We start from the raw sequence: 23,676 nt of genomic DNA, 5'->3' as shown, positions 1-23,676 counted from the left end.
CCGCAAAAGGGGCAAAATACGGCGTACTGTGGGAGCCCGCTCTATGTGGGTCAATGTCGGGAAAGCCCGTGTCTACTGGTGACGAAGCAAGCATGCACAACGAATCTGATCAACACGCCACCGGCCAAATAAAGGATCCTACAAACTCTATTCAAACTTAATTTGGTCCTTATCACCAAAGAATAAGGTTCAAATTAAACACGCTTTAACTAGACGTCGTTAACCTATTAAGAAATCGTTCTTAGGTATAGATATTGCGTTACTTTTTAGGAAATTCGTTATAGCGTGATCTATCGGAACGTTGAAATGTTGTTTGTTATAGTATACAGTGTACGTATACACGAGCAACGTCAATTCAAATTACACATTTAAATTTTCTATGCAAAGAAGCAACTAAATGCATGAGTTTGCCCATACCCCATACCATTTAGAGGAGCCGTAAAGTCAGGAAATGAATATTAAAAGCGACCAAAAGATATGGTGAGCCGTGCGAACTTTGCGACGGAAGAGATGGCCATTCCACTGGTGTTAACAAGCAGACAAAGACACTCCCTTTTCAATTAACGTATAAAGCTTAAAGCAGTCCTCGGACCTCCTCGTATTCAGGGAAAGGATAGAGAACCAGAGTACACACAGAGTAACACTCACCGACAGCCGGTGACATGGAGCGGGATCCGCTGGAGCCGGTGGGGCTGGGCGTCGGCCTCAGGTGCGGCGTCGAAGCGCGCCCCGCGCCTCCGCTGCCGCCCGAGTCATTGCTGTTCTGACCGGTCAGATCCTGGAACAATTAAACGACATGTCACTATCAATTATAAGAGAATGAGGTTTCGTTTCGATTCTGTTGTTTGTTCATTGCTTAACGCTAATAAATGGGCTATTTTGTCACCGAACAGCTACTATGTATATAGCAGCTGCTGGAAGGGTAGCTATTAGATCCCGTGTCGCTACGCGAATATGCATTGAAGATGTTTAAAACAAGTGTACAGAGCTTTTCAGAAACTTTTTTCGAGAGATAAAATATGAATGACTCCTTAAGTCTGACAAAAGTAATTAAACATAGACTGGGAGAATAGGAATTTGATGTTTTAGTGCCTCTTCCACTCTCTGGCGCTTGTCAAGTCAGTGTAGAATTAGCTTAGACGAATTCTACTCTATTGATTCGTAGAGTAATTTATGCTAAAGTTACTTCTCAACCGATTTTAACCAGCAATAATTTGACTAAGAAAGCTTACAATGGTAATATCTACTTATACATAATGCATATGTCGTAGTCAGATCGTATAACCCGCCGTATTACATTACGGCTAGCCGTTTTACAAAACAGGGGCGTTTTGAAATGCAGCGGTTCGACGATTAGCCGGATTGAATGCGGCTGAATGTAATACGGCGGATTATACGATCCGACTGCGACACATACGACCATTTCAAAATATCACTGATGTCAAAATATGAGATTTTTTGGTAGGTATTCATCCATTCGGAGTAATCCACCTGGATGGATTCAAATCCAGTCTCGTCTACTCTTATTTGTTACATCTGAATTGTGCATAAATCAATGCTTTTTTTCTGAGGCTGTTGTATTCCACAGAATATATCCTACATCAAAGTTTATTTTATTTGCTTACTGCTTAATTACGTCAGAAGTCCTAAAAGAAGAAAGAAGAAAAAAGAAGTCTGTAGTAATCTTTATCTAAAGCAATAAGTTTTTGACATAAATTTCATTTTTGGTACTTACAATTTATAGCCGACTGTACTTTTCTTTCCACAAGCAACTAATACTCATCGAGTCATTTTTAAAAACCCCAAACACAATTAGGTTGCGTTGTTTTATCACAGAGTTCCTATGGCCACCTCCTGTCTCGATCATCAGATCAGCTCGATGGTACCATAATATTGCATTGTCACCCGACTTACATATGTATGCAAATTTTCAGCTTCATCGGAAACCGGGAAGTGGATCAAATTTAACTTGCAAGATTTGATTACAGACAGAGAACGGGACAGGTGAAAGTAAATAATAATAAAAGCTTGTAAAATAAATAATTATTTTGGTACCGTACAGTTGCGTATCTTTGCCTGCGCTACCTATTTTCGCCTAGTTTGACATAAGTTGCCGTTAACAAAATGTTTCTAATGTAAGCCTTACGTAAAACTGCTAAATACAAAGTATTTTTTACGGGTGTCAACATTCTTCGAACAATCTGGGGCTAACTTCACACAGTTGACCTTTAGTGAGGTTTTTTCTTGACACCGACCACACGTTTTTTAACCGACTTCCAAATCTAAAAGGAGGAGGTTATCAATTCGGTTGTATGTTTTTTTTTATTTGAACCAGTGTTTTAACTTCAGTTTTAAACGGTGTTACGGACCCGGTAATGATAAATTTTTTACATGATTATATCCTATAACTATTTCTTTTTCATATGAAACTATTATTTAATGGCTAGCTTACGTTCAGAAGTCACAATTGGATAAAACATTGGTGAATACTTTGCGACCATCTTGTTGCCAAATTTCGCCTACCCCTAGGGTTATCAATTTTTTTTTACCACATTTATTGGTGGATGACATTACTTGTTACAAGTTGTTTTCAAATTTAAATATTTTCTTATGTTTGCTTATTTTAGTTTACGCTATATGCAAATGTTTATATCTACTCTTACCGATGTTGAGTAGGTACCAAATAGGTATTTTTATGTTTCACTTTATGTAAATAAGGTTGATTTGATGTCAATTACGATAATAACAACAATTTTGCAACAATTATATAATTTTGTTAAAAACATTTTTTTTATTTATAAATAAATAAAATAATAAATAAATAAATATTATAGGACATTATTACACAAATTTACTAAGCCCCACGGTAAGCTCAAGAAAGCTTGTGTTGTGGGTACTCAGACAACGATATATATAATATACAAATACTTAAATACATAGAAAACAACCATGACTCAGGAACAAATATCTGTGCTCATCGCACAAATAAATGCCCTTACTGGGATTCGAACCCAGGACCGCGGCTTCACAGGCAGGGCTTCATTACTCTCCTTTATTTGGCATGTTGGTTAATTTTTGGCAGCCCTAGCTTCATTATAGAAAATGTATGAAAACAACTTCAGACTGCTACCAAACTTCGCCTACTACCCCGTTTTTTATAAATATGCCTAGTGTGGTGTAGTTAAGGTTCATATTATATTACCACATTCCAAGGAGATACGACTTAACATGTGTAAGTCACAGAAAAGTAAGTATTAGCGGCAAGGCATTCCATAGGCGAAGATTGGGAAAAATACCCAAACATCGCCTATTGCCTTTGGGGCCATTTATTACCAACTTAACCAATGAAATTCTAAGTGTTAACTGATAGTTGGGAGTACTAAAAAACATTTTTTCGTCTTAACGGATTAAAATACTTTCAAATTTGAGAGATTTTTTGGGAAAAGTGTCAAAACCCAGGCGAAGATACGCAACTCGACGGTATTCATTATTTATATAAACTTAATTCTAATGAGGAGCCGTATTCAGTTCGTGACATTTATTCTACGTTTCCCTTCTTCCCAAAAACATGTTGATTGCAAAATATTTGTCAATGTCACCTTTGTGTTAGTCTCAACTGTTAAGTACTAAGCATATGAAGTTCTTAAACGTGCTAAGCGCTTCCAAGAGGCTTCACAGTAAAGCTACTTATGTCTGAGTCAACGGACAAACCCAGTATCTACGGCGGCACGTACTTAACGCGATAGACGCTATCAAGCGCGATTATTCTGCCGACTCCCCACTTCAAGTCGGCGCGACACCCGAGTCAAATAATACTCGCAGTCCGCTACAACCAACTCTTGAAGAGTTTCGTGAAACTTATTTGTTAATGTGTTAATTTATCAAAAGCTACGTCAACTTATTTAAATCAGTAAAACCTACTGTAGTCCAGTGTGCTCAGAGCATAAAATGGTCAACGACGGCGCGGCGTTGCGTGAACAAGACATTTCCTTTGGCAGAATTGGCCCTTAGGACCCAAGGATGGATTTAAGAAGTGAAGCCACCCAAATTTTTGATACAGGTGGGCGGTGGGGGTGTTTTAAGCGTCTGCGACGTCTGAGGTTATAATAATTCTGTTTAGTTTAGGTTCTAAGTCAAGTTTAGTATCATTTCCAATTAAATCAAATACTAGACATAGATTTCATCCAAATCGGTTCAGCGTTTATTGATTCCCCATACAATCCTACATCTACATCATTTTTAAGGGATTTTTTTGGGATATAAACTATCCTATGTTCTTCCCCGGGACTCAATCTCTATACCAAATTTTATTAAATCGGTTCAGCGCGGTTATTGAATCCCCATACAAATTTCCACCTCCCTTTTCACACCCTTAAGGGATTATTTTTGAGATTAAATGTATCCTGTGTTCTTCCCTGGGACTCAAACCATCTCTATACCAAATTTCAACTAAATTGGTTCAGCACTATTCAGCAGCTTAAGCGTGAAAAGGAATTAAAAAAAGGTTATTTTTTTCATATTTTATGTGTTTTTACTTCGGAATGGTGTCATTATGATATCATAAATGAATTCGGCATTCCCGATTTATACGAAAACGATACCAAACTTGGCCTAGTAACTAAAATGTCCTAAGGACCAATCCTGCCAAAAGAAATCTTTTGTTCATGCAACGCCGTCGTTTAGGACCTACACTCTCGACTACTGTGGCAGGCGATACCAAACTGATGGACAGAATTATATGAGATTACCCGAACCCCACTCGAAGCCACTACGCTACGGGGACTGGACGGGACTGAGTGAAATACAACTGACATCATCCGCTAGTCATTCCTGATGATTGTCATGATCGAGTTACTTTGAACTAGCATGGAAGTAGATTTCCCTCGGACCCCAGGCCTGTATTTTTTGTGACAAGGGAGTCGGCGGAGAATCCACGATGGCAATGTAAACGCGTACAAAATGTATTTGTATAAAATATTTTAGATACTAGATATTTGTATAAAGTATCGATCAAGGCGCCAAAGCAAAAATAAAAGCACCAAACGAGATCTACTTATCACCCAGCACCCTACAAGCATTTTTCTTCAATGTTTTGGAATGGAACTCTTCTTAAAAATAAAATATTGTTGACTGTACGCACAAGTTATGGAAGGACGCGAGTGTATATCTGCAAAACTGTAAATTTTAATTTGATGTAATCATTATTATAAAAACCAGTGTGTAAACGCCATACGATAAATAATAAGTTATTCCATTCGCATAAAATATGAACATAAGTGAACCATTTAACCTTATTCGGAAAGTTGTTTACGACGGCAACCCGCTCGATTAAGTCAAATTAAACTTCAGAAGGGTAATAATTAGCATACATAAACAGTAAAGGTAGGAAGTTGCCTTGACACTGCAACCTCGGCAGTTAGCCCACAATAGCAGTCCGTGTCAATAGAGCACGGGCACTTGCGGTAATCGCACAATAAAACAACGCGCGGAATCCCGCAAATGCAAACAATGCCTGTGCCCACCGGTCCAAATAAAAACAAAAAGAGAGGCTGGCTCGACGGAGACGTTGTCTTTGCGGATCATCTTTCTGAGCTGGGCATAAGGGTTCGGAGGTTTTGCAACTCTTATCCGAAATCTTTTCGCATATTGCTTTTGAGTTTCTTTCTTTTGATAAAGTTTGTGATGTCATTTATATCTTGATTTGGCTTGTTTCATAGATTCAAGTTATAAACCAAAACGGGAGTAGTTATAATATAATAGTTTGATAAGGATAAATAGGTAGTGATTTTGGTATATCCACTCCAAGTGGCATTGCAGTAAACTGTCAAGAACGAGCGCAACTGAGCTGGGAAGTTAAAACGAAGTAATATTATTTGTCGGCTCTACTTGTCCGTTGGAAGCGAGCGAGCGAGCGAAGGAGGCACACGAGTAAGTCGACCCCACGCCGCCTGCGTCGAGGTTAGTCCGCCCGCCTGCGAGAGGCTCCGGCCGGTGTCGATCAGAGAGTCCGGTCCCAGGGGCGCGGGGCGAGGGAGGGGCCGCGATAACCGCGCCGATGTTTTTGCCGCGCTCCGGCCGGCTCGCTCGCTTGGCGCTCCAGCGCGTTCTTCATTTCGTACAGAGTCCATTATCTCTCTTGGCGTCCCGCTCGCACCCGCAGCGAGTCGTCGCGCCTCGCCGCACCCGGCCGCTGTTTTATTGCCGGCCGACGATTTTAACGTGCGCTCGCAACGTCCGCCGGGGTACAAAAGTTTTTATGGAAATTTCATTCCGAACGCGCCTCGCTCGCTCGGCTGCTCGCTCGGGAACGTCAATATAAAAGCACGATAACGAACGGACGAGTCAATTAATTATTATTGTTGGGAGCTGTCGGGACGTGCTGGGCCGCGTCTAGTTCTTTGCTGTATGTATGCAACTTGGTTTGGTTTCTGATTTACCTTTAGATTTAGGCAATGATCTTTTATAGATCATAAGGATTTAGGAAAATTGGTATGGAAGCCAGATGAATGGGACTCAAACATTTCGGGAGATCAGTTTTGCTTTTATCATTAAAAAGATGTAAGTACAAGAGCAAACAAGCAAAACGTTTGCGCAACGTTAACCCGACTACTAAAAAACCTCCTCTTTCAACAAAGGAATGGTTAGATCATTAAAAGTTGTTTTTGGCTTTAGCCATCGTGAATTTCAAAGAAAAAAGCGGCCAAGTGCGAGTCGGACTCGCCCATGAAGGGTTCCGTATTTGGGCGATTTATGACGTATAAAAAAAACTACTTACTAGATCTCGTTCAAACCAATTTTCGGTGGAAGTTTACATGGTAATGTACATCATATATTTTTTTTAGTTTTATCATTCTCTTATTTTAGAAGTTACAGGGGGGGGGGGGGGACACACATTTTACCACTTTGGAAGTGTCTCTCGCGCAAACTATTCAGTTTAGAAAAAAATGATATTAGAAACCTCAATATCATTTTTGAAGACCTATCCATAGATACCCCACACGTATGGGTTTGATGAAAAAAAAATTTTTGAGTTTCAGTTCGAAGTATGGGGAACCCCAAAAATTTATTGTTTTTTTTTCTATTTTTGTGTGAAAATCTTAATGCGGTTCACAGAATACATCTACTTACCAAGTTTCAACAGTATAGTTCTTATAGTTTCGGAGAAAAGTGGCTGTGACATACGGACGGACAGACAGACGGACAGACGGACAGACAGACAGACAGACATGACGAATCTATAAGGGTTCCGTTTTTTGCCATTTGGCTACGGAACCCTAAAAAGCAGTTCGCATTGTCGATTTTAGTAAAGTAAAAATAATTTAGAACCCTTTTTAGCCTTTGGAGACTGGACGATAGCTTTCTGTATTTTCTCTATGGTTTACAACAAGGAATGTTCTGAAAAACTTCCTTAACTAGTGCAACAGTCAGCATTCTTTACGGATTACGGATGTAAGTACGTGTACGAGTATGGGTACCTACTCTGGGTAGAGTTGTAAAAAGCAAGGCGCAGTTTAGTTTAGTCTGTGTAAGTTAAGCAATAAATAAGGGTTTTATGGTGGTGCTGTTGGATAATGTTCAGGGAGCTATAGATGAACTAGGTGCTCAGGTGTTTCTGTTCTGTAATTTAAAGGATTATGCTAAATGGGCAAGAAACTATATTCACATTGTCACAGTGGCGGCGGCGGCAATGTGTTGTACAGAATATGATCATTCCAATATACTGGTAGTGGTAGTACAGTAGTACCGTAGCCTCTTGATAGCTTTATTATACGCATCATTATTTCATCTTAGGACACTTTCATTTAGAACGCTTGAATAGATGTCCAATTCAGAACTAGTCTTAGCTCACTGATGTAGATAATGTGATAAAAATAACAATTTAGATTAATTTCTGGAAGAAAACAGGCCCATATGTCAATGATATTTTGTATTCCAAGTTATTATAATATTTGGTGTATCGCAAATAAAAGTTATTACCAACAATTTACAAATCATGCTCATCTTCTGATAACCAATGTAATAATAAAGTTGTAATAGGTAACCAATCATAATAAGTGTAAGAATGATAGTGGCATAGTTTATTTGCTTAGAAAGCTCTATCTACAGGATGGATTTTCTTTTTGGGTTAGTGAGGGCAGCTATCAGATCCCGTACAGCTACGCGAAATTGGTCTTAGAAGACCTTCCCTCGATTTCAAATTGATGGAGATTGCCGGTTACAGATTTTGGAAAAAACATACAGGTGTGAGAAAAAGGTCATTTTGTATCATTGTGGTCAAAAAGCTTGTATGGAACCAAAAAAAAATCCCGGTAGAAAAGCCACAAATCGAGGAAAACTTTTCCCATACATTTTGTATGAAAATGAAAACTTTTATTTTTCACATGCTATTTTTGTATGCCAATCGATTCCATTCCTATCTTTCTTAGTTTCTTTGGGGTCAACTTACGGTAATGTACTAAAAAGCCACAAATTAAAGAAAACTTTTTCCATACATTTACTATGGAGAAAACGTGAAATATAATTCATACTTTTCTATCTGGCCAATCAGTCCTGTTACATTTACTGTATGAAGACATTGCTGTAGGACTGATGGGCGAGGTAGAAAATTGTGAATAAAATTTCACATTTTCTCCATAGTAAATGTATGGAGAAAGTTTTTATTAATTTGTGGCTTTTTAGTACATTACCGTAAGTTGACCCCTAGGAAACTATTGATACTGGATAGGAATGGAATCGATTGGCATACAAAAATAGCATGTGAAAAATAAAAGTTTTCATTTTCATACAAATTGTATGGGAAAAGTTTTCCTCGATTTGTGGCTTTTCTAGCCGGAATTTTTTTTGCTTCCATACAAGCTTTTGATATGTACAGTCCTAATAATTATGTACAGTCGAGTTAATGAATATGTAAATGTATCATCCATTGCAATAAGGTGATAAAATGTATATTTATGAACTCGACTGTATGATAGCTTCTGAAGAGGAACCTGACCATTTCATCCTCTTGTCTTGGAATGATCATATATGTATAGCAATGATTTCGAAAAAAAAAGGGTTCTGTTCTCCTATGCTTTTTATTGTAAGTATGCTTCGAACTCAGAGGAACCTCTCAATCAAGAAACAATGCGCATCCTTCAACAAAGCCGGAAATAGCGTCCAAGTCAGTCGTCAAGTAATCCAACGGCGATCAGCTGTTCGGCTCGGGCGTGTTCTGTGATATATCGCCACGAACGACATCGGCTTAAATTCGTCGACCGAATGCACTTGGCCCAAATCCCGACGCAAATAAACACCGAACGCTCCTGTAGTACGTACGTCTACCGCACAATGTGCCCGCAGTAAATAGAAGCACGCGGAGCTCTCCACAGTACATAGATCTAAGGCTATGTGCAGCGGAACCAGGCGACGACAATCACGAATTTCGCCATTGATCTTTGAGGGAAAGTTGGAGCCCGTTGTGCAATATATTTACGTGTTACGTTGCTCTTTTGCGTCTGTTTGGATTATTTTATAGTATAGTAACTACTCGTACTAATTCTGAAATTACGAGCTATCATAGCAATTAATAACTTAGTGGTGCACGTGCGCTGGTGCCAGTAAGAGCAACAGAAACTACCTGTCTTCTGTAATTGTGTAGGTAGGCAGTAGATACTATTGAGCAGTAGTATTAATGGGACCTAAGCCTAACCATCGATTAAAACCGAAGACTAAAGACTCTTGTCCGGATTGTCGGTAACACTTGACTTGGGTGCACTTTAGAGGAAACACATGGCAGGACGAACAAAAGGGACGTTTAAAAAGCGGTTAGCTAGGTCAGTGGCACGCCACGCATCACAGGAAAGTTATAAATAGACGTTGATGGTCGGACTCATCGAAATAACCGCACATCCCCTACGTAGAGCCGCGGCTGCAACGGCTGCTGGTTACAAGCTTGCGGCTATTTCTAGTCATTTTTCTGTTGAAATGTTTGGTTACCGTTTTTATGACACTATTATGGTTTATGGTATTATGTTGAAAGAGAGTACATTTGTGAAACTTTACGTCGCAAGAGTAAGTTTGTACTAACTTAAGCAACACTTGACTGACCAATGGTAAATCATTTTAGAATCAAGACAAGTTCTACGAACGGTGATGTGTTGTTGTTGATATGAATCTCAAAACATTTCAATAAATGTCATCTACCCAATACAAGATCAAAAATAAACAAGTATAATTACCAGACGGCAAGCGATTAGAGCGCTCAGAAGTAGGTGCATCGGTGTCATTCGAGAAATGGCGAGATTAATCAGAGTAAGATAAGATAAGATAATATTTTTAGATAAGATAAGATAATATTTATTCATTTAAAACTTATGCTAATTTGATTGATACAATGGTAATTATCCAATTTATGCTTAAATACTAGTACATTCATAGATTCAACTTAAAATAAGTAAAGGTCATGTTAAGAACTATAAATACCGGACAAATGTGTATTTTCTGTCGCTAATGGAAATTTGATAACAATACCTAAACTAAGTAAACATTTACTTGTGTCTTAGGTATGCACTTTTTGTAGGTCAATGTGTAAGTGGGGAAGTGCTTACCAACAAAAAGATTATTTACATATTAATAACAATAACTAATATACTATGACTATCTTCTACTCTTTAGAACACTAAGTGGTGGCATAGGTACTTAACAATTTTTTTTTTGTACATATAAATCTTTCCTATTTTTCTTAACTTCTAAGTAACTATTTCTAGTAGCCTTTCTGTGTCCTCGTACGACTTGCCAGTGAGTAACGTTTGTACCGCTTTTATGCAGACTTTACTGGGCATTGGGTAAATATTCAATAGCAGATTGAATTTATTGTAAAGGAAAGAGCCTGTAGTGTGTATATTACACCATACCCACACACATACATGCGCATAGGTACTATAGTATTTAAGGCCATGTAAGTGTTATTTAATTCATTATACGTTTATACTCGAACCTAGTTGTTTGTCTCAACGCCCATCCCTACATGGCGATCCTGCCAGTGCGGCCTCGTGCTGCGCTGGCGGTGCGCTGCGCCAGTCAGAAATAATTACCGATGTCCTTGGTGGAAAATATTGGAACATTTGCATGAAAACGGGAAAATAATAAGTTAACAATGTAATACAACAAAAGGACCAATACAACAAAAAGTGGAAGTGTAAGGTTGAAAGACTGATAGAACTTATGGGTTGGTGTTTTAACGACAAATGAAAATTATGTGTAGTGTAGACTTAACTAAATAGTGTAAGTGTTAAAATATCTAAATTAATATTTAAAATTGGACAAGTGGCGAAAAAACAAAAGTGAAAATGGACTAAAATAAAACAAATTAAAAAAAATAAAACAAAAGTTGGAAGTTGCAGCCGGGAGCTTGTTCGCGTCCCGGGACCCAGACGTGACCTTGCTGGAGATGGAGTCGAGGAGAATGGCGTGTGATTTTGTCACGGTCCCGCCACAACGGAAATGGAATTGAGAGATTTGGGGAAAGCCAGGAGCAGTATGACTATTTTAGGTTATAAGCAGTTGACTTGGTTGATGTTGATGACATTCTTTTTTTTTTTCGGGGAAACGTCGTGTTATATTCAACAGTTATTTTAAATTTCTTTTTCGTTGGTTGTAATATTAGCAATTGCTATCTTGGATTTTTAAACAGTGTTTTTATATAGTTTCTCAATAATAATTTCCCTAGTTTTTGTTGATGTGTGTTATTTTTTTTTTATTAAATATGTATGCTTGATGACGAAATAACAATATGGTTAAAGGAATGGCACATATTCATAACGTTTCCTAGCTCCAAGTAAATTGAATGTATAGGTAATTTAATCTCATTTTAATATTTCGTGTTTTTATTTCATCTGTTTAACTTAACAATAGAACTTTTCTACACTTAGATACAATATTTGTCATAGCCTACAAATGAGGCGCGCCATCCGCGGCGCGTGTTCACATATAAGGAATTGGTATGTAGCTTCTGTTATTACATCTCAAATTTCATAGTCGTCGTGCACTGTTTTGAATCAAATATTTTTTTTGTTGTAATATTAAAGTTAAAAAGTAGAAAGAGTACTTAACACTTAGCACACTTATATTTTAAAATTTAAGAATGCGACGCAATATGTGCCTACTATTAACCATATTATACATATTATACATATTATACATATTATACTAAACTAACATTGTATACAATTTAGGATAATTTTAGTTGGGTTTTAAGACATTTATTATTATGAATCATAATGTGTATCGGACTTGACATTTTAATACGGATGTGACATATTAATACAGAGTTACGAAGTGGCTTCGTTATAATAATGAGTACGTAAAATATATGGGGATGGTAATGTATCGAGATAATATAGGAATTTATGAAAAGATGTAGTTTTGTTGGTAAAAGAATGTTTTGGTTTGTTTCAATGATGGATTATATGGGTAGATGTTTCGTTAAAGGCTTGGCCAGACACAGAGCGCGACGCAGCGACGCGTCCGCGCCGCGCGACCGCGGCACATGCTAACAGGTTACCGACGTCAAACAGACTGCGTCCCGCCGGTATCACGCCCCGCTTCTGTCGCGCCCCGCGCCGCGCGGCCCCTTGCGTCCGCGCAGCGCTGCGCCGCGCGGACGCGGCGGGACGCGGCGGGCCGCCGCGCTGCGCTGGGTCACATCAGTCGGATCGGACGTTAGGCAGCGAGCGGTGGCGCGCGGCCGCGCCGCGTTCCCGCGCGGCCGCGCCGCGTTCGCGCGCGCGATGAGGGCGTGTTGAGAGCGCGGTCCGCGCGCGCCCTGTTTGAACAGTCATCGCGTCGGCATCACGCGGCGCGGACGCGGCGCTGCGTCGCGCCAAGTCGCGCTCTGTGTCTGGCCAAGCCTTAAATGTTTTGTTATTGTATGTTAGAATGGTGTAGTGTAGAGGTAAAATAAATACGTAAATGGTTTGGTTTTAGAGTTATAAATGGTATGATGGAATTTGTTAGATTTTTGGATGGCGATTAAGCATTTGTTGTTGGGAAAACTGATATATATGTAAGCTTTTCAAAGGACGATTAGCCTGATCAACTAAGAGTTGTTGAAATTCTTATATATGTTAAAGTTTTCAATGAATGAGTATTTTGTTTGCGATTTTGAATGGGTTTTTTTTTGTTGTAAAGATTGGGAAATTATGAATGATAATAATTGAAAAAAAAAATGCCAATCGCTTCTTCGGTGGCCCGAGAGGCGGCCTTGAGCGATTAGGTTAGCATGGGTACACCAAGACACAAGGCAGGTAGGGAATCCTTGGAGGTCTGACCATGATTCGATCGAGCATCAATCGTGGAGACTCCTTGGACACATGGAAGGAATAATGTAAGGATGTGTTAAAAGAACTGCCTGAATGAATAAATATAAAGTATGTTTGCGCGCTTAAAAAAAAAATACCTTGTGTCTTGAGCAATAAATAAATAAATTTTATTACAAGGTCGGCCGACCACGAAATATGCGTTGTGTACCCATGTCACAAGTATGTAATGCCCGCTTAAGAGGCACTATTGAAATGAGTCTTCTATAATTATAATGATTAACTGACGTCAGAAAAAAAAAATTAATATGCATAAAGTAGGTAAGTAACAATTTTTATCACGGATAAAGACATTTTTTTTTGTGAAGAAAAAAAAAAACTAGGCACCTAAAAAGAAACGATTTTTTTTATTGATTAATGTTAACATATATTATTTGTAGTTTTCTTTACATGTGTATCTTAAAACATATTTTTTTTTACTTTCACTTTGATAATTATATAGCTACTTGCATTGTTTCTTATATAAATAAAATTATTTTAATGTTACATTTTAAGTGTATTTTTATCAGGTTAGTTACTTATGTAAAATACTAACTAACTAAAATGTTTCGTATGCAAAAATATTTTATTATAATTTTTTTTTTACATAATCTTTAAGGTTAATGTAAATTGTATTTTTTGTGTAAACAAACATTAAACTTAGCACATTGTTGCTACATTTAAGTCCAATTTCCAATTTTCTTTATAATTTGACTTTAACTTCTGCTATACTCGTAATAGCGTAATAAATGTGTTTTCATATATGTAATCTCTTATTTTGTAATGCAGTTTATATTTTTTAAGCTTATCTGAGTGGCCCACTGTATACTAAAAAAAAATAGATTAACTTTTAGATTTTAATTATTTTTTTTTCTTCAAGGGGGGAGGTGTAGTGTGTATATTACACCATACCCACACACATACATGCGCATAGGTACTATAGTATTTAAGGCCATGTAAGTGTTATTTAATTCATTATACGTTTATACTCGAACCTAGTTGTTTGTCTCAACGCCCATCCCTACAAGCCGAGGAAACAGAAAAACTTACGTGTGTTTGCGGAGCGGAATGAATCTTTGGTGCAAACGATGTCAGCACGTCGCTTGTCAGATAAAATCTGGGGGTTATAGGGTATGAGTAAATGTTTTTTTAATACTGTGTTCAGTTCAGTTCAGAGTATATGCGTTCCAAGATCATTGAAGAGTTCGTCGACCGGCGTGTGAAAATGTTGCCTCGTAAATAAATAATTCACAAGGCTAGTGTTCTCGGGTGGGCACGTGGCGGCAGCACGTGTAGTAGGTTCGTAAACATTTACATTACATAACCGGCCGTCATTGACGACCGCGCTATCGAGAGCGAAATGCCGAGTCTTGCGAACTATCTGCACTGCGTCTGCCGCTGCACCAACTAGCCTAGCGCTCGAGATATTGATACAAGTTCGCCCGTGGAAGTCGTTAATCATTACACTCCCTTTCCTTATTTGACAATACTAAATCCTATAAGTCTTACGCAACTCATAAATGCGGGAAGAGAACAAGCGAATGATGAACAGAAACCGTCCTCAACTAGAACCTTATAAGGCCTTATAACACAGCTAAAGAACTAGTAACATGCACACGCCATCACAGGATGAAATAATAGTGTAAGCTGCTGCTTTAAAATTCCTAATGTCTCCTGCCATCTAAGCTACAAAAATTTCCATGAAATGAAAGAAAGTTTAAGTACACAGAGTAACCCGATATAAAGATAAAAGCATGAAATTGAAAGCAAACTTCAAAATTTCTCGCTTGCATTACAGAGGGAAATACGAGCGTTCAAGAAGATGAGAAGGGCCTTGATTGACTTGGAAATGAAAGCTAAACATTGTGGGCGCTTCGGGCGGCTCGCTGCGACCGGGGCACAGATACAGAACGTTGGTGAACTGACGTGTCTACATATATGTACCTACCGAATAATAGTGATCATATGGTTCGTGTACTTTGCCACGTGTTGGGGGGACAAAAGGTCGCCTCCCCAGTCGAGTCGGTCACCCATTTTCTTTCAACCTCAACCTCACCCTCCACTCGAGTGGCCTATTAAAATTTCAAGCCGCTGCGTTATAAGAAGGTATTCCTTAAAACATTCGCGCAGTCGCACTGAAGCCTGATTTGAAACGAAGCAATGAAATACAAATGTCAAAGTAACTTAGTAATCGTAAAACAGACGTCATAACTTCTTTAGTAGGTACATTACATTAAAAAGGAATTAGGTACATATCTAATATAATACACTATGACTGCTTTGGTTTTACAAGTGTACTAAGCATTACAGTGGAGCTGTTTGTTAATAACGGTCACTAATTATGAAAAACAAACACCTTTGTCAGTAGATTTGATTAATTGCTTACTCATCTAATCCATTTCGACTTGAATAACAAATCTTAATCGCCGTCAGATTACTAAAGCGAGTAATTAACGACAGTTAAAGGTAGCTATAAAAAGTCTGACAAGTCCGAGTGTACGGACTGTACGGGTGTATGCGTAGGAAGCAGGAGCATTTGTGTAATATAGAGGTTCCAAGCGAAAGGCAAGTGGTACACTTTATTGAATGTCTTTATAGGCCACCTGTTACTCGGGTCGGTGTCGACTAAACAGCTGATCGGGCCCGAGCGAATTATTATTATTGTTGTCGGATGCCGACTTTGGTTCATTTATTTGTGACGAGCGGGGAGGGGTGGAGGGCGCGCGCCCAACTTTCGCCGGCAACTTATAGATACTGATGTAGTTAGATTTAGCGATGACGAGAATCGGATTATTTATAAACACTAGCAATTTGTGATTAGATAATATGAGTCGTTGACCTCGTGACTCATTATAATACAATTACGCCGATTATGGAATTTAGAAAATGACGTAATTGTTGACTGACACATTATTCAGAGATCGCGTGTTGTTGCGACGGCCAGAAACAACAGAAATAATACAGCGGCGGAGAGACGAGTCGAAGCGGGGAAATTATGGTGTACATGTTCCTACGGAGGGTGTAATCAGTGGTAGCAATGTTGCAGTGGCTTTTTTGCCAAATGACATGTTCCTTGCACGGTTGATGCTATACTATGAGCACTTTGTACAAAGGCCGTCGAGGCACGTTTGTTTGTAAAAATAATAGAGATCTAAGCGGCAACAGATATCATTTGCCAAACTAAATCAACGAGCACTGAATAAGCAACTATGAAACCATTGATAAAATAAGAGCATGACAATGCTATTCATGAATGAATTAAGCAACAAATAAATGGCGTCGAGTTATTAATTCATAACGAAATAAGTTTATCAAGCGTATCAATCATTACAACGATAGGTACATAAAAACACGAGGGAACAATGTGAATGTCCAATTAAGCGGAGCTCGCACACGTCATCGAAAGGTGTTTCCCGAAGAACGCACACACACATTGAAGATCAGCTGACTGCTCCGATTTTAACCCACACCACAGCCGACTGTTAGAGAGAACATAAATAATGACGGCCCACCTACCTAGCTATACGTAACACACATCGTATAATTTGTATGAGCGACCGGCGGAGGAATGTGCGATACGCCGACGTTTTCACCGCCATTATCGTTTTTACGACAAGAATAATAAAAGCTGTGAACGATTCGCTTTACAGGCAGTTAGGACGTTACTCGACGGGGCGCGGACGATGTGAGATCGCATTAAATAATCAGAAATACATACAACCAGTATAAACACACGTGCGACGATAACTAAGCTCTTCGATATAAACAATACAGGACTCAGTAAGTACTTTATATATTTACAGTAAAGTTTAGATTCGTGCAGTGTTCTTTAATATTTTCAAAAAGTTCCCGACATTAGAACAAACTGTCCCATAATTGTAGTACGTAGAGTCGAAACAAGCTAATGCACCTTTGCAATGACAAAGTGTGGCCATGTCATCATTAATGTAAAATTTCTATGAAACTATGACGTTAATAATGTCACTCTTGCTTTGTTCTGTTTAAGTCTGTGCTAATATAGCTAAAGCGGACTCTACACGCTATATTATACGATCGACGGCTGGGAAACTGGGAAAACTGCGACGGGAGGGGATTACAAAGCCACAAATTCGCAACCAAAAAATGTGTTCCATAGTTCTCACAATTACTTGTCGTGTAAAGGTGAATTTTATGTTATAATTGTTGAAGAAGAATGAACACCATTGTTGTTATTCATATTCAAACGGAGCTTAAATCAATCAGCTAACACATCATATGAGAGAATTCTCATAATCGTTATTATCGGTATAAGCAACCAGATTAATTCTAAAATATTGACTTGTATAGCTTTGCACCGAAAAAAGATAATCAACTGCTTAAAACCTATTAGAAGAGTAACATTAGCAGTTTATTTATTATCTCGCCTTAGCTGTGAGGAAAGGAACGTTATTCTTCCAGAATATGCAAGAAGAAAGACAAGACAGGTATAGTTCTATTTTATTTAGGTGAAATAATAAAACCGCGAAGAATAATATCGCGGTAACCGAAGACAAAAGGAAAAAAGAAAGAAAAGAAAGATATAATAAAGTTAAACTGATACAAGAAATAATAATTTGGATGCTGTAGGTAATGATAAAGAAAATTCACGGGAATTTATTTATCATAACGGTATTCAAATCATTGAATTAGTCATAGAAGGATACTTGATGGAAAGGTTACATGTTACATCCGTATGTAGAGACTATTATTATAAACCCAGTAATCCATCCAGTTTCTTTCCATGAATATTAGGTATTACAATAAAAAGAAAATAAGTTAAGTTAAGTTGATTTAAAACTCTTGACAGTTAGGTAGAGGTGATAGAGTATTAATAAAATACTAACTTAACCAATGGCAGCAAAATAAACGCTGAACGAGGCTGAACAGTGCCGACGGCAACGTTCATCCGACCATTTGGAGAGCCTGTTTCATCGGACAATCTTGGCATATGGATCTAAACATTATGAAGTAGGGATCAAAGTAAATGTTGGATGAAATTAAAAAAAAATTGTACGTTACTGCATCAACCACTGATACCGATTGAATGTTGGTAGTTGGTTGCGTATAGCGATAGAAGTAGAAATAATATGATAAAGCTCTATCACAATTTCATAAAGTTGACAATAGTTCTAAATGAACTTGGAGCAGTCGCCGGTCATATGATAATAAAAACAAACATTTAGCGGCTACAAAATAGAACTGAGTATTGAGCCAACGCACACGAAGGCGGCGGTATGTAACACAAGCGGACGCATTCGATGTAGCACACTCACGCACACTCACATGTACAGCGATATATCGGCAGTAGATAAGAATCGTCCTATTTTACAGTCATGTGGACGTAGAGCGGCAATACTCACTGTGTTTGCAGGCAGCCTTATGATGAGGGCCGTCTCGAAACCTTTAACTGTGCAGCTCCAGATCACCAGGTACTCGACGTGCACATGCACTCACACAAGAACACAGTAGGTACACGATTTAAGGGCGCTACAGTGACGGCAAAAACGTTCCCTTAAAGCGTCTCGTTTGTAATCGTGGCGATATCGGCGGGTACAGGGTGCAGGGCAGGGTGGGTGGAGGTGGACGACGAGAGAGCGAGGGTCTGTTGAACGTTCGATTGCGCTAGCGGTGCGCGCGTTTCAGTTGGCGCACGGCGACTGGCGCAGGCGAGGCATGCGGTGCGGCGAAGCGGGCGGGCGAGCGATTTCACCGGGCTGATATTGCGACGGCACGCCGCGCGCCGCCGCCGCGACCCATATGTAAGTATGTATAGCTCCGAGCGAGCGAGGGCAAACCGAACCACCAACCTAGAGCGGGGGGTCGCTACAGAACACACAATTGCCTGCACGCACCCGACCAAGTGTCCAACTCGACCAGTTGTTTGTTCGCTCGAACCATATTTCGTATTACGAAGGTAGAACATGACTCAGAAGAAATAGCTGCACTGAAATAATGGCTTTGGGCCGTGCTGTGTTTGTATTCTGAGCTCACATAGACACGAGGTGGTTATTAGAAACGATAAAAGCGATTGTATCGTTAATGGTGAATATAAACAGAATGGTTCCAGCAAAAAGTATGTGAACAAGCGGTCGGAGCTTCATTTTATTATGAAAGGTTACGAACGTGTGCTCAGTCGAGAGCATTATGAATAATAAAAGCCGGCTCTCTGATGCGAATAATGCCGAGGTAACTAACGTATACACAATAAACATGAAATCGTTCACATACACGTGTGATAACAGCGTCGTTAATATCAATGGCATGGATTAAAACATTCCAGACAATGCTCTTAGTCTTAAATTTACAGATATTGTGCCTTGAAAACAGACACGAAGGGCAAGTCCAATTTCGGAGGTTTCTAGTTTACCACCTAACAATAGGTAAACTCTTGTAAAACATAATATTGCTTTATATTTTTCTCTAATTAGTATTCAACTAGGGGATCAAATCATTTAGTAATACGATTTAATCGCTTTACAAATCTTTCGCTTTGTTTTTGCAAGTTCAGTTCGTTTTTACTACCGGATTCAAATATGTATTTCACAAACAAACAAACAAACAAACAATAATCTGGTACCTACCTAATACAATCAGTAAAAATTAAGTGAGTTTTAAAATGAAACGTATGACAGAAACTTCTACAGTAATCTTTAGAGATTAATCTACGAATTAAACATAAAGTTTAGCATCAGCCAACAAATCTACAAACATTTGATCCGGTTCAGTGATTATAAATTGAAACACTAATTTAAAAAGCAATGAGATATAGATGGATGTGTAACAGTGTATGTATTGTGTAGAGAGAGCGTAATTAGGCAATATTGATCTGCATGCGACCGACGTGTATGGAACATCAGCGCGCCCGTACTGCAAACAATATTCCTATATTACCTATTAGGGATGCGGGCCAAATGTAAGTTGATGTATGTGCATCACATATCTACGATACAGCAAAATGCCACCTCCGAATATAAGTGAAATGGTTTATGTTACAAATGTTGTTTGTTATTATCATTTTCAATGTCAAAGTACTACATATAAGGTAAGCGATGGCATGACTTTCGGAATTCTTGAAATTACCCTTTCTAACTAACGTTGACGCTGCTTTTAAAGGCCGAGCCACACCGGCTGCGTGTGCAGCACACTGCGTGGCGTGCGCTGCGTGACGTGTGCAGCACCCCTGTCACACCGGGTGACGCGCACGTCACGCAGCGCACGCAACGCAGTGTGCTGCACACGCTACGCAGGTGCACGCTGCAGCTCAGTCATGCGTGCAGTAAAATAAAATACTCCTGCGACAGTACCTACATCATGTGACTCCCGTTGCAAATGGAAGCAGCTCACCTAATGCCGCCATTGCAATTATTACACATATAACATGCCTGGTTAATACCTAACATCGATTTGTTCCCACAGGCCAAATTATTTATATAAGACGTATTTTTTTGTAATCTTTGTGCTATGTTGTAAATATACATTCGTATTGACGAAAGATTTTAATTAGTTTTTCTTTTATCACTGAATCCATATTAAAAACCAGCACGCGCACCGACCGAGTTGTAAATAAATACAAGCGAGCTGCGCGTGTACACGCACAGCACCTATGCAGCACCGAGCTGTGCGTGTCCGAACCTGCTCGGTTCGCCCTCTCATAGGGATCGCAGTTAAACACAACGTCATCACTGCACGCAACGAAGCGACGTTGCCGCTCCGCTGCGTGGACGCGTGCACGCAGTACGCAGCCGGTTTGTCTCGTCGGAGCTGCGTTGCGTGCAAGTCACGCGTACGCGCACGTCACGCACACGTCACGCAAGCGGTGTGTCCTCTCTTATGTGTTTTCGTATTCTACAACGCAGCGGGACGCGTACGTGTACGTGCACGTCACGCACACGCATCCGGTGTGGCTTGGCCTTAAGACAACTGCTTGATAGAGGATATGTCACATTTTATTGTTGCACAGCGTAATTGAAATAGACCAGCAGACACCATGCCATTATCATGCTGTCACATATTTCTAGTAAATAGCAAATATCATATCCTTACTGGATGGAATATAGTCTTATAAATAAAAATAAAAAACAAGCAACAACGGTTGCACTCCGGGAGTGCCGATAGAAGTGAAAACTCACCTCACTATGTTACCGACGCCCGGTAACACGATACATACGTTTAGCGGAGGTATTCTATTTATTTATTATATATTATTATCATTCTCAAATAAGATCACACTTTTTCATTGACATGTTTATTTACAAACTGCCATGACAACGTCAAATTATTTGAACATAGGTAAAGAGTCTTGAAAAGGAGTCCGAAACATAAATGTCAAATAACATTAAGTTTTTCTTTATTGATTTAAATGCCATTTAAATTATGAGTTGCCACCTTACGGGGCTTACGGTCACGCCATCGCCTTACGCCCCTTACGATCACGTGATCGCCTTACGCTGTCTCGAGTTTATCATTTTTCCCCACCTCAAAAAGTGCCCAGCACCGCTAAAGAAGTTTTCACTTCAATAAATAAAACGTTTATTCACAAATCTTGCTTACAACTAAAAATCAAAATTGCCGAGACAGCCAAAACTGCTAAACGAATAAAGATAACCCTGTTGGTTACGTGGAATAATAGAAGTAGAAGAAGACCTACCTTAAAAATAGGGCTTGTGATCAATAAAGAAAGGCCGTCTAATAAGTTTAGATGAAGCGCGGCGCCGTAGCGGCGCCTACGGACAATAGACGCCCAACGGTCTGCGCAGGGGCATTATTCTTATAGGTATTAATTATCTTTTGAACAAACAAATACTACATTTTGATACAATGCAATGCCAACTAGTGTTAGTTTTAAAATCCGTCATAATTGTATGGAAATTTTGTATTAATTATCTATTGGTACCGGAGCCATAAGAAACGTCAATAAGAAAAAGGGTTACCGACGGTCAGTTAAAAGTAATGCTGAAGTGCATGAAACTAAAAGAGCTCTTGATTTGGAAAAATACTATTATCACATTTTATTTGTAGTAAGGGCTCAAGATTCCATATTTCCAACCATTCGCTATGCTCGAAGTTCAATTTTGGAATCTTTCGCTTCCTCGGGTATCAATATTAGCACGAGCGGTTAAACAACAACTTTGCCCCCTTGTACGTAAAACAAATAACTATTCCGCTGGATAAACGTTTCAAATGCCCACAGTGAGGGATATTTATCAAACTTGTTATGAGAGCTATCAATATTATTCGGCACGAAGTCCTGACGGTATTTTACAAGAAAAACCAACACAGTGTTTTCGGAGCGTTACATTAATGCCGCGCTCAAATTTAAGACGGAATTAGGAAAATATGCAGAAAGGGTGAGGCTGTGGCGGCAACTCGCAGGCTTTTATCGTAAATTTATATAGAAACCTGTTCGAGGCGGTAGATGCCAGGCCGGGTATTCTCAACGCTACGCCGGGGCACCGCACACTCGTCTCCGGGAAACCAGTATACATGATCCAGATGTAGTGTGTAGTGATCCATCTCCAATACATACACGGTTTTTTTTTTTGTATTTATTTAGGAAACAAACAGTCACATACAAATATGTTTGAACTTGTAGATATACAATAAGACCTATAGTTCCATTAAGTATAAAATAATGATATTGGTAATAAGTAGAAACAGGGCAAGTTCGGTTATGCCTATTAATAGGAAGATACACAAAAGTAACAATTGGGTACACAACTTACAAAGTACCTAAGTATCGATCATGGTTACAAACATACATACATTACGGTTTCATAAAGAAAAACTATATCTACACTAATAAACCTTCGTCACACAGGCGCGTTTTCCTGGCGGCGCGTGAGCGACGCGCCTGTCTGACGAACCCTTTACTGTTGATAGTGTTGATGGCCTCGCTCGTTTTGTTGAGGCCAAGATTAATGAACTTTTTAAGAAATCCATAAATAAACAAAACTACCTAATTCAATGGTAACTTTAGATTTAACTTAACCTAAGAATAGTATATATATAATATACAGTTTGCTCTGTACTCTGTAGGTATAACGCATAAAGTACTTACTTATAAAAATAATTGAGAGCGCACTATTCGCCAACAAACTAGCGAAACTTTTGTATACCTAGACATAAGTATTTTTTTTAATAAATAAAAAAAAAAAAAAAATATTGTAATGTGATAATAATCTAGGAATTATACAAGATACGCGTCGTTATTATGCCTTGAGGTCCAATTTAAGTCAGGTAGCCTGAGAGAAAGACTCGCCTATTCAAGTATTCAGCCAGCGATAGGAATACGGGCTCTGGAGGCCACCGCAAAATAAAAGAAATA

General features: G+C 39.0%; 1 protein-coding gene across 1 annotated transcript in view; it reads right to left on the bottom strand.

The window, feature by feature from the left end:
- The window catches only part of LOC134647199 (trithorax group protein osa-like), a 136,843-nt gene that overhangs the window by 34,908 nt on the left and 78,259 nt on the right, over positions 1 to 23,676 (bottom strand). Inside the window, exon 5 of the mRNA XM_063505064.1 lies at positions 649 to 778. Coding sequence (XP_063361134.1) covers positions 649 to 778 — 130 coding nt within the window. The remainder of the gene's footprint in view (positions 1 to 648; positions 779 to 23,676) is intronic.

The sequence above is a fragment of the Cydia amplana genome, chromosome 1 (genome assembly GCF_948474715.1).
Source record: "Cydia amplana chromosome 1, ilCydAmpl1.1, whole genome shotgun sequence".
NCBI classification, from domain to species: domain Eukaryota; kingdom Metazoa; phylum Arthropoda; class Insecta; order Lepidoptera; family Tortricidae; genus Cydia; species Cydia amplana.
Note: the sequence above shows the minus strand (reverse complement) of the source record. Positions and strands in the feature narration are given on the sequence as shown.